The sequence below is a fragment of the Malurus melanocephalus genome, unplaced genomic scaffold, assembly GCF_030028575.1.
Source record: "Malurus melanocephalus ecotype Western Australia unplaced genomic scaffold, MMel_1.1 scaffold_116, whole genome shotgun sequence".
Taxonomy (NCBI): domain Eukaryota; kingdom Metazoa; phylum Chordata; class Aves; order Passeriformes; family Maluridae; genus Malurus; species Malurus melanocephalus.
In genome coordinates this window covers 1,349,849-1,362,699 of record NW_026623348.1, presented here as the reverse complement: position 1 = coordinate 1,362,699, position 12,851 = coordinate 1,349,849, and the positions used below count along the sequence as shown (strand labels likewise).

The 12,851-nt window shown below is 38.1% G+C and overlaps 1 protein-coding gene across 1 annotated transcript in view; it reads left to right on the top strand.

Moving 5' to 3' along the window:
* FBN1 (fibrillin 1) overlaps nucleotides 1–12,851 on the top strand; it is a 139,924-nt gene that overhangs the window by 39,060 nt on the left and 88,013 nt on the right. The window contains exon 6 of the mRNA XM_057369896.1: nucleotides 11,597–11,794. Coding sequence (XP_057225879.1) covers nucleotides 11,597–11,794 — 198 coding nt within the window. The remainder of the gene's footprint in view (nucleotides 1–11,596; nucleotides 11,795–12,851) is intronic.

Below are 12,851 nucleotides of genomic sequence, written 5' to 3'. Positions count from 1 at the left end.
TTCAGGCGAATCTTGTCAGTCTTTCTCCTCTAAAATTTTACAAGTTTTTGAATTGCTTTTACACATGTGTATGTTTCTGAAAGAAAGTTCATAGCATCTATTGAGTTGGAAAATTAATTAGACRACCTAATTGATTGTGCATGAGTTCCTCTGTGGAATGTGTTCTGCTGCTGTTGCACTCACCCAGCACAGAAAATCTCAGGAGCGAATTCCTCTCTTTTTTTGCTAGAAATTGACAATTAATTGAACATTWAAAAAACCCCATAAAGCACCATAACAGTCCCCCCTCCAAAAAAGAAAAAAGCCCAAACCCAACCAACCATAAAATGTTGAAGAATCATAACACAAAAAACTTTACATGAAAGATCTTTTCTCATTTTGTTAGAGTGATGCCAAGAGGCCTGAACTCAGCTTGAGGTTSCCTTTATCGTTCAGAAAACATGCAAGTCTGTGTCCCAAAGGCTGTGTAGTCTGAAGAGGAAAAAGCCCCACCAGCATCCAGAAGTATTGGCAGCCCCACGTTCCATGTGGGAAGCTATTATGCAGGGAGATTAAGTCACTTGTGTAAGGACATACTGGGAGTCTGTAGCAGAGTCTGAAACTGAACCCAGGTCATCTCAGTCCCAGCCAAGTGTCTCAACCACAAGACTCTCCCTCCTTTTCAGTATGTCAGTGCAGAAAGTAGGCCAAAAAGCAGTTTCCAACCTTTAATACACAGCATTTTGCAAGGCTGTGAAGTATTATGTATTAGACAGGCATCTGGATCAGCAGCAGTTTCTGCGGATACTTTTATCTGCAAACAGAAGCAAAGCTTGYAAGGGCCTTGTAAATTTTACATAAATTATTGTTTTATTGATAAATAACATAGTTAAATTTATAAAAATTATGCTTAAATTCAAGGCTTTTTAATGATTTTTAAGAATTGAAAATGTGTTTAAGGGACTTCTGTTGCCCATGGCTGTCTGATTTTCATATGTTTTAGATTCTGGTGCTGCTCATCCATCATGATGCATTAGCAGTGATGTGTAGCTCCGCCAGGCTGTGCAGGGTGTTGCAGCATGCGGTGTAAGCTCGGGAGGGGAGGCTCGGGTCGCATGACAGGCTAACGCCCCACTGTTACGCAAAGGTTAAGTACTCCTGTGTTGGGAGTTAGTGAGGCTTGCAGTTTGCTGACCTAAATCTGAGTGATTCCTATTGTGYTGAGTATTTGCTTATCTTTTAGAGCATCTCTGTACAGCCAGAGTGTAACAAAACTTCAGCTTGAATCTGTTGTACCCCAAATGGAAGAGTATAAAAGAAGTGCAAGTATTTGCAAATATATGTACATGTATAACCATCCCCCTTCTTCAACTGGGATCTCCCGTTTTGGTATAAAATCAGCATTACAGTGTGCTAGTATGCAAAGAACAGACCAGAGCTTGTTTGTTCCCCTTAGTATGCTAGTTAGTTATTCATAGACACCTGRCTTGTTTGCTGAACCCCTAATTCCTTTCTCCCACGTCCCCCAAATTAAAATGACTTACCTAGTTCTCACTGGCTCTCATGTATGTTGTGGAGGACCACTTTATGTACTCCGTTATTTGAAACCACTAATCCCAGACGTTGCGTGCATTTRCACAGATAAATTTCAGTAACTGTCATGGAAAAAAAGAAAATAAGATCAGCTTTGATGGGATTTATGCACCATGAAGGCGAGAGAAACCTTGTTTTCTAAAATAAGTAATGAGAAATTATTCTAGGTGGTGATCAGTGTCATGGACTAYTCAGTACACATGATAATTTCCAGGATTCTGATGCTATTCCTTGTAAGCACATAATTAGTAAAATACAATTGGAGTGTGTCACTTCTGGTTGAASCACTGTGGCCCAGCTTTTGACAAGAGGCCTCTGAAGCTGGATGGGTCTTTCTCTTCTCCAACAGCCCCCAGCACTGGCTGTTTTCTGTGTGAGAGTGCTCATGCAGYCACAGGCAGTGGGATTCCCCCACTGAATTATCATTCTTTCATCAAAGTCAGTGAGTCTAAAGCTTCTCTTGTAACTAGGACCTGGGCTTCATGCTGGATGTCATGTCTAGATAGCCACAAAACCAAGCAGTTCTGTCTAATAGGGAGGAAACAAAAACCTGTTTGATTGCAGTCTTAGATCTTGAATATTCCTGYTAAAGACACTCAGCCTGGTGACTTTTCCAGGTTTTAATGATTTGTCCCACATGTGGAGGCAAATGAAATTTTAGGACCTGACATTCCCTTCCACARKTWGAAGAGATGSCAGTTGCCAGTGCTGAGGTAAAAAYAGATTTGCAATATSTGTTAGACTAAAATAATAYATAGRGAGCAAGTRTGATGAGTAAGGAAAGGCCAAAGGCATCAGCACAGAAGCTGTTAAAAACTTAAGAAATGTTAAACAATATGCTAAGAATGTGGAGTTGCTTACRATTTCAGTAAATGCACAAAACTTTTCCCGTATTTATCTAGAGTACTAATTCAAATAATGGTAATTCGAAGTCTTTAAGGAAGTCTTGCAGTTGTTCTCATCTAATACCTTAAAATAAAGAACCAAAAAGTGCTCTTCATTACATCACTACCAGGTGTCAGTAAAGACCTTTTGCTCTTCTCTCCTGCTGTATGAAAGTAAGAAGAGAACTTGAGCCTAATTTTGAGAATTGTCTGTGGGTTCATATCCCTTCCCYTCCCTGTTCCTTCCCATTTTAAGATACTTGTTTTGCTGTACTCTCTCACTGCTTGGGAAAATCAGACTTTTGATGTGATTTACAAAAGGTTTAATTGACAGTCATCATAAATAGTTTCTATAATCTTAGATTAAAGATGTGATGGTCCTCAGTCACTTGAGGCCAGTCATTCACTGACCGTGGGGGACATCCACCCATTAGTGCTAAGCAAAGAGAAGATTCCTTCCACAGAGGTCAGTGAAGACAGGAATGATAGAAGTCCTTAAAGAAATGAGTAATGAAGCACATTTATTAGCATCTCTTGTACTTCATATTGRTGRWTATAATATATAYTTAATAAAATGATACYTGTTGAAAACTTGCGAATCAAGATCGGATCTTTAACCTTCTTGGTTTTACGCAAAATGATCCAGATTCTGGTCATGATTACACTGGTGTACACACAGAGTGATGCCACAGTTTCATTGAGGAAGGAATCTGATTCTGTAACACAGAGGGTTGCATGGTATTCCAATTAAATAGTTCATGTGTTTCACCATAGAGTTAGAGGTGAGGTATTAGTGTCTGAAGCAATTTTTGTACAATATTGACTTAAATTTTCAACACTTCCTGAGATTTTTTTTATGGGTTATTGTGCAACCATGAAATGAAGTAATTGTTAAAATATTTCTGTGAAAATCAAATACTCTGTCACTGTTTCTCAGATATTTTTCATGTCTTTTTAGCTGGCTGTATAAAATATAAAACTCTGCATTACAGCCTTACTTAAGAACAGTATTAGATATTCCAAYGTCTTTAGGCTAGTGAAAAGAAATCCCATTATTTACATCATATCAAGTCTGTCATCACTAAAATCATATCACAAAAAAAATGTATATGAGAATACAAAAGCCTGAGTAAGTGTCTGGTTCTAGAAATTTGGCTGGGGAGCTGTCTGCCATGTGGAGAAGAGTCTTTACAGGGATACAATCTGTGCCTTCCTTTCATTCAGTGGAAGTTTTCCACTGTTACAGTTTCTCAGGAGTGCTGGTCTTTTTGGATTATGGAAGAGAGGGAGCTTGCTTCAGTCAGGTTTGATGATTCCTGTTATAAAGGAGTAAGATAYTGATTGTTCTCATTACTTGTTAAAGAGCTGCCAGGACTTCAGAAGTTCAGAGTTCTGTTAGGACCACAAAAGATATTTGTGTATGTGTCATTACGTTAACATTTCATTACCAGCACAGAAACCATCATTTTTACATTTACTGCCTTCCCACATGGAAAGCAATTCGACTTCACTCAATTTCTGCTGTATGTTTACTCCTGYTGTGTTTCACAGAGCTTGAGCACTGAAAATTGGTTCTCTCTCTCTTTCTCACCTGCCCTTTTTCTTTATAACCCATTTGCAGTTCTGGACTGAGTTTCATTGCAGTGCTCTGCAATGGCACTGCAGAGGAGCATTTATATTTTAGAAAAGAAAAAGTTATTTCTAGTGTATTGTACCACTCTATCTCCTTTGTTAATCTGAGCAGTATCTCTTTAAATCGTCCACATTGCGTTGTCTGAAAGCATTTTCCCTCTCTTTGGATGTCACTCTATGTAATATTCTGTAAGTCATTAGAATCTATTTTTCTTAMACAGTTTGCACTACTTTTGGACAGTCTTAGTTACTTTAGTCAGTGTCTTTTGGAGCCAAAGAGAAAAAATAYATCCAGAGCTTGTCTACTAGCTTTGTCTTTACCTTGGTAGTTAATAGTTATTACTTTGTGGTATGTAAAGCGTTTCTATAACGTGGCGCTCCTAAGAACACTTTCTAAAAAGTAGTAATAAACTTCAGCCAACTTGTTCTTTTTAAATGAAACTTGCAAAGTTCTGTAGTAGAATCCATTCTCCTTAATAATCATCTGGTCTTGACAATAAATATGTCACCAAAACTAGTTAATTTTTTTGCAAAAAGAGTGATAAAAATCAAGTCAGAATTTTATCTAATTGTTGCTAGCCTGTGAAAGAAATTGGAAAAGTGAAAATCTGCAAAGACRTGGTCCTTTGCAGCTTATACAGCAAAGTAAGATAGGCTAGAGGTTGTCAGGTAACTGACTATTCAGAAATGAGAAGTTATTCTACATTTAGCTGCATTGCTTACTGTTTTCTTCATCATGGAAAAGAATAAAATGTGGTAACAATTTTCTGTATTTGGACTGCTGCCGCACATAATTGGGAACAACAGAGCTAAGGCTTTGATTTTTGGTGAAATGCTTAGTCTGCGTGTTGGATTAAAATGTGTGCAACAAATCACTCCAATTCTGTAATAATAATTTTTGAACACTTTTTTTTGTTTTATTACTGTAATGTTATTACTTTTCAGTTACAGACTTTGAGAACTGGGTCAGTTGCAAGAACAAAATTGGCATGGAAGTAGCTGTATATTTGTTCTGGAAAATAGATTGCCAACATACTTTGTAAAATAGTCAGCCTGAATTGTTCTGTGCATCAAATGTAAATGATAATATTAGTCTTATATTATTAGTAAGTTATTAATTCAAAGTCCTATTCTCTGATCAGTATCCTAGGAAGACTAGATAATATTTGCTAGATAGACATATTAAAGAGATCATCTGTGCAGAAATGGATTTGTTAAGCAGTTTACGGAATGGAAAATAAATTTAGGCTGAAGTGTGCCAGCAAGTCAATATATGAGAACAATTTGCAACAAGCAAAGGTGAGGAAGACATGAAGAAATGGAGTTATCAGATTMATTAATTAAAGGGTAATATTCCTTGGGCTGGATTATAGGAGGCAATAAATAACATTTTGGATGCCTAATACAGAATAAAGAGTTGTGGTACCAGTGTTAGGTATGCTTCCATGAATGTTTTTTACTCTTGTGAAAATAATGAGAAGCAACTTGGAGCTGTGATCTGTCCACAGCACAGCTGTAGTATTTTCAGACATTTCTGCTGCCAGGTTTATAACCCTGCCAGAAACAGCGCCTGAATGGTTGCACTGCGAGTCCCTAGTTCCTGTGACATCTTAGCACTAGCCAGTGTTAAATCTGAGCTGTTTGAGCTCAGTGCTGCACTGTGCACTGAAGCAGCTGGGAAATGCTCTTGCTTATACGTGAAACCATCTCTGGCACTGGAAGGGAACAGACAGAAGTGGTGTGGTGATAATTTCTTCACATACCACATCCAAACCTACCAAACCTCATTGGTAAGAAGTGTCAGACATCATAGGAAATAAGTTTTTAAATATTTACAGAGTTTTGTTTTCTTTCCTTCTGAACACCCTCTCTGATATCTTTGCCATGTACTTTCCAATGATGACACATTGGGATCTGACTGGGGTGAGTAATGGTGTCTGGCTGGGGGGAGGAGAGGACAGGGAGTGCTTAACAGTGAGTAATTGTTTAAGGAAATGGGCCCGTGTGGAAAGAAAAGTGTGTTGTGATTGGATGCATTTATCAACTGGCCTTTCAGTGTCACCTGTGGACAGACCATTATTGTGTCTGAGTTTTTAAATAGCTGGAAGTTAGTTCATTGAGCAGACATGGGAATGTGTCGTGTGTCTGGTCTTGATTTGGTCTGTGAAGTGAGATGTGAGGCATGTCCCCTGTTAGGAAAGGTGCAAGTAAATGATAATAATCCTGTGGTTGTCTCTGACCATGGTCATTCACTTTTCTGACCAGCAATTAAAAGTCATAAGATATGCAAAATACCATTTCATGATAGTCTACAAGCAACTTATAGGGCCATTTTGAAAGTGAAGATGGAATTACAAGCTCCTTGCCCTTCCCTGTTTCCTTTGTACAGTGACACACACAGGTTTCCAATAATCTTTTTGTGAAGTGTATGTATGTGGAGCCTTCTGTTCATTCTTTCTGTCCTTATCAGATTTTAGTGTGTCTATATAGCTAGATATCACTTTGATACCTAGAATCACTTTGCTTTTGAAATTGGGCCTGAAGTGCTGAATCTTTGTGCTCGGTGTCTCTGTGCTATGGTGATGCYTACTGCTACAGTCAGCTTGGTCATGCTGTTCTCTGCTGTCAGCGCTGAGACTCTGCAATTCTTCAAATTTTACTGCAGAAATTCTCATTTCAGACACRGCACATCYTGCCTTCTGAAATGAGGCACATYGCRGTTTTCYCCATCATCTTCAAATGTATTTCTCSYTTCTCTGAAGAGAGGGAAATGWCTSAAGTATGGTAAAACGTGGAGTGATGGACTCTGTGTTTTTCCATTGRCAGTATAAWTGTTCATATATTCTTTGGYTGTGTGAGATCARATTCCAAAGAAGCATTCTCAGGTAYGAGCAACTGTGACTCCTGATGTGTGGCTGAGCAGTGGCACAGGACACAAGTGCAGTGTCACACCTGGGCAGCGCTGAGCAGAGATGAGATGGTGTTTGKGCCCTGTGCAGTCTCTCTTCTGATGCCTCTCTTTTATCCCTAGCTGGCAAAAAACCCCAAGCAGCCCTCCAAAGAGCAGAAACAAAAGTGCTGCTAGGCAAGAAAATAAGTTGTACTAATGATCAGCTTTAAGGTACTTCTCTTGCCTTAGAGCCATTTCTGACCTTTCTTTCATTATTTGTATGATAATGGAATATTCCGTTCTTTCCCTTTTCCACTGTACTCAAGAAAGGGGAAGTTGCTGGTTTGTGTTTCCAAGGGGGGTTTCAGTTGCACAGCAGTCTTGGCTGGATTTGGAGGTTCATGCCAAATTTTCTGCCTGTGAGGTGCTAACAGCTTGCAGGAGCTGTGTTTGCTGCTCAGTGCTGCAGCCCAAGGTACTGTGTGAGCTGTGCRTGCAGTGTGTGGAGAGCTGGAAAAACACTGCTCACTTTATCATTATGCATTTTTCTGTGATGGCAAGAGATGGCATTTTCCTGTTTTCTATAGTGAGAGCTTTATCATGATCAGAGAAGTGCTGGCTTGCTACAGTCTCATCCTTTGACCTTGGCACTCATTCAATTTTCAGTAATTTTAAGAGAGGTGAAGGAGTCTATCAACCTTCCTAACAGGTGGTTATCAGTTTGTAAAATCAGGCTATTAATTTGAAACATCAAGAACTCCTTATAGGAGATCTTAATGAATCCTAGATGAAAGAGGGACCAAATTTCATCCAGCATCCTTGCACTAGCATTTCTCAATCCAGGTTTCATTCATTCACAATGTTTTAAAACTATTTTTACATTAAAAGCTATATTGTGCTTGAAACTAAGCAGAAGTTGTTGTGAACTAGGGACTGAAGATGTGTGTCGGATATCAGAAGTCTTGCATTWTCTTGGTGCTTGTAAGTCTCTTTGGTGCTGTCCAGAATCACTTGGAACAATTATCGTTATTGCTGTGCTTGGTTTTGATCAAAGCCTCCCAGAACTACATATTTCAGCAGCTTCTCTCCTGATTTTAGGAATATAAAAGATCTTATTATTAAATAAGACTTAAAAATTATTTGATGGTTYTGACTGAAACAGGAATGAGCTCTAGGTCAACATGCAACTTGATTCCTTCCTGTGGAATTAATAAACTGAATTGTTGCATSGTGTAAACCAGTGTCATTCTATTGCCTTCTTGCTCTTTTTAACAGTGTATGGAGTTAATGCAGTTTTACAGTTTCTGCCATCTTCTGAGTTGTCTGAAGCTCCCTGCGGAATTATTCCTTATCAAAATAGCTAAGAAGTATGTGAAGAAGCAGATAAAGTTGTTGGATAATGGTGATTAATGCCTTACTGAAGGCTGCTTGCATGTGCTGAAATTTGCATTAGAAGTGACTTAAAAGATTTGAATTACCAGTTGCACAGCTTAAAAAAGTCATTTTACTAAAATAATTTCAAGCCTCAACATTSTTCAGTTACAATGAAGTTGTCCTTGAGGAAGAAAACAACCCATATAGATTGTGTGTAATAGCTTTCCCTGCTATATTTTCCYTCTTTCTCTCTTTCCAACTCCTGACTGGTCACTGATACCTTGTGTTTGAGCTTTACATRTTAACGTAGTTTGAGTAATTGCAAATTACATGAATGTGCCAGGAAACTCTTGCTACAAAATAAGGATTGGGGTTTTAAGCTCATATCCTCTTTTCATTTTTGCCAGTGTGTCAGTAGAATCCCATTTTCTTCTCATAGGCCTTCACCTTGTAATAGGTAAAAAAAATCTTAAACTCAACTGTTTAAAATTCTTCMGTTTTAAAGCTTTTATTCAGCCTCTGTATTAAAAAAATGGATTGATGTGTGGATTTCTCTGTGGCCTTAGGTTGGTGCGTACATTCAAATGATCTTTTTCATATGCATTTTCTGACTTCTAGAATTTTCCATTAAGAACAGAAAATAAAATTGTACTTGTGGAATGACTGTATTTGAGAAAATAGAAGGAAAGCTWTATTGAGAAGAAAACTGATTATTTAGAATAAAATTTAGCAAGTAAAAATATTAGGTAAAAATAGAGTCTCTAATTCTCATAATAATAAGAAATAGGAGCCTGACTTGCTTAGTTTTGAGTGCATATTTGACCTACATCTTGCTACTGAGACCTTGTGGAAAGATTTGCATGATTATGAAGTTAACTTCATTGGGTTCATCATATTTCTAAGACATGTTAGCCATTGCTAAGTCATTTATAGCTTGAAAGCAAACAATTGTAAATGCTGATCCATTCATMTCCAACCATAAAACACAAGATGGGTTATTCACTGCTGTCTGACGCGTGCTCCCACTGCGACGCAGAACAAAACTCCTTTTTAACCCATCTATATATAAACRGCAGAGGGACAATCTACAATGAGGGATTTCATTCTGGGGAGGTACTCAGAACATTTCCTGTTGCTTGCACAAAATGATGGCATTTCTGAAGAAATTGTYGTCTCTTGTTTTAATGTTAGGATCTACAACATTGGGAGTTTTGCATAGAGTAAAGCACATATTCTTATTTTGATCAAGGATGAAAAATCGATCTGGGAAGTAATTGTCTTTAATTGATAGGTRTAAGTGATCATGACTTATTTGTAGTGATTTCTGTGTTGGAGGATTAAGATAAAGCTGGTAATATTTGGGTTTGTACTGCTTGCTTCCAAAGATGCATTTCTAGAATGAGAAATGAGAAGGAAGGCAGTGTGGATTTTGACAAAAACAAAACAAGCCCTTTGAACTGGGCAAATAAAGCAGTTACAAAAAATGCTTCTAAGTAGGGAAGAACTACAGCTAGAAGCTGTAGTGTAGAAAATTAATGTGGGAAATGAAGGGACACAATAAGAAATACCAAGCCAAAGAAAGTTAAGATGATGATAAAGAATTAAGTAATCAAGGGTGAGAGAAATGTTATCAGAAATAACTCCTTTCTTGATGAGGCTGATGAAATTGCTAGAGAAGGGTGGCAGGAGTGTTCAGTAAATGTAGTTGTACTGTTTGGAAGGGATAGGACAGGAATTTTATGCTTGTAATCTGATAGCCTTTAACAATGAAATCAATGGCAGGAATTGGATTTATGTATTTTTATACAGCTAGTCCAGCTAACCAGGGAGCCTGGAAATATCTAATGGGTTCTCACAGATTAATTCTCCATAGATCTGGAAATACAGGACAAATTTCCAGAGGCTAAGAGAAAATTGAATCCAGTATTTTAAAAGGAAAAGAGATTATCTGAGTGATTATAGGTGCGTTAGACAAAACATAGAACAATTATAGGAGTGATACATAGTTAATGAACAATAAATAGTATTTAGTGTCATTTAATATAAGTTTATCAGAGATAGATCCTTCAGTCGAACTCAGTATGCTTTCCAATATCATCATGTTAATTGATGAAGGTAACAGTGGCAATATAATGCTACTGCTTTCGTGACAGGATTTCTGTAAGCCGTTGTGTTAATTATATCAGAATGGCTTGATTAGTTATCAGAATTGCAGCATATGGACACAGCATCTCTGGGTTGGCAYGAAGATTAATTAAATTATAGGCTTCAGGGTGCATCTGGTGTGGGGAGATATAGCAGATGGGAGAGAAATCCATTCTCACTTCTGCCCTATTTAACACTTTTTAACAGTGGTTTAGTAAAAACATATTATTGTTAACAAAGTTCAGATGTGGCATGAAAATTGGAGGAATTTATAATATCATGAGACTAAGGCAGTGTGAATTACTTGGTAACTACTTCAGTTCAAACAAACATCAGGTTCACAATTTGCTGGCTGTGCTTACAGGATGTTGGACTCTGTCCTGGTGCACCATAATGAAAAAAGCATTTTAGAGTYGCTTGCGAAGAATTAACTGGAGTGTGCACCCTGGATGTACAGGAGATAGCAGGAGTTGGCACTGTTTGGTTTTTGCTCTTGGAGAAAGGAACAAACTGAAGCCTATTAGTATTTTGTTATTATCTTGGTTTGATTCTGTCTGTTAACTAAGTGGCCTGTCCTATCATAAACAAATCAGTTCCACATGCCCTCCATTCAGCTGTAGGCAAAGCTTGCCCACATATCTGGTCCAGAATATGCCTGAATAGCAGTGAAAACTGTCCTCAAAAAACTTCCTGCAGTCTGTATTCACCCTTGAGCCTTATTTGAGAACAATCATCTAACTCATGGAAATAAATATATCCTAAATCTTTTATATGTATTCTTTTAAATGATGCACTGAATATTTAAAACAAACTGATGACAAGAGCCTGGAAAGAGTATTATGAGTGATTAACCCAAGCAGCAAAGGTGACYTACAGATATAATATTCCTGATAAAATAGTCACAGTTTATATTTCCAGTGAGTTTGAATTAAAGAGAGAGAAAAAAAATTCTCTGTAGAGAACTTCTAATATAAATTGTTGGGTTGGTGAGCAATTTGTGAAAACGAACTGCCTAAATGTGCTCTTGTTTTGCTTTAKTGTGAGTTCTGCTGTACATTTTTATTGTGATGCTGATCAGGTTTCCTATTTTTTGGTGCAGATTACAGGACYGGCCCTTGCTTCACTTTGGTGACCAACCAGATGTGCCAGGGACAGCTCAGTGGAATTGTCTGCACGAAAACSCTGTGCTGTGCAACTGTTGGGAGAGCGTGGGGCCATCCCTGCGAGATGTGTCCTGCCCAGCCCCACCCCTGCCGCCGAGGCTTCATTCCCAATATTCGAACAGGGGCCTGTCAAGGTAAGTTAGCAGCAAAACTTCCCCAAAAGCTGCTGAAGTTGTTACCGGATTAATCTTAATTGAGTTACACTGCGGTGAATAACCTGTCCTAAGCCATTCTCAGCTATATGTGTGAAGAATGGAAAAACACTGTCAGATGCATTACTTCATGATTCAGTGASTGCCTGATGTTCAAGTGAGTACATTAGTAACTCAGGTCATGTGAGAGCAGCCAGAATCTTAATGAATTTCTCACTGCCAGCAGCCCTTTCCCTTGGTTCTGAGTGTACCACTCGATCATTCTGTGGAGGAATTTGTTCTGTTTCAGAGGGCACTGAAAACATACAAAAATCAATCTGTGGCATACTACCCCATGTATCCAGTGTGGGATTTTTCAGCTAAAAGTTCTTTAATTCGGATTCATCTTCGATGTCTTACCACTTGGAGCTACACTGCKTGGACTTGGAGAAAAGTGCCTGTCGTGCCACTTGTAATGCCCTATTATATATTTTATACAATTTTGGAAATGCATTTGCATTTGTTTCAAATCATAAAATCCACCCAGATGTTGCTTACTTATTTCAGAGCATGCCTTACCATAGAAAGTCCTTAGACTGCTTTTGGCTTTTATTCTAATACTTCCAGCTGTATAAATTCTTTTATTGTCTGGATGTCTGGCAGGAAACAGGAGAAAGTTAACAGGGGCAACTATGTATTAAACTGATGTGGATTATACATTCCCAGCACCATATCTTTGGGGCCAGTTTATTTCAATCTGTCTAACATTTTCTAATAAGTTACAATATTTTTGAAAATAGGGAAGATAAAGGTTATGAATCAATGGGYAGTTTTATGTAATCATTAAACTCTTGTGAAGAACTGCAAGGCATTCCATTGCATTAAAAATGTAGATATCCTCTGTCACAAGCCAAGTCCTGTTTGGTGCCTGCAGACAGACAAGATGGATGTGGTTGTGTGCCCTGTGTGATGTGTCCATATTTTGACCTCAATGATTCTGTTCCTCCTCTCACTGTAAAGGTCAGCTCTAAATTGTGCAGAAATCTGTGAACTGAGGTTC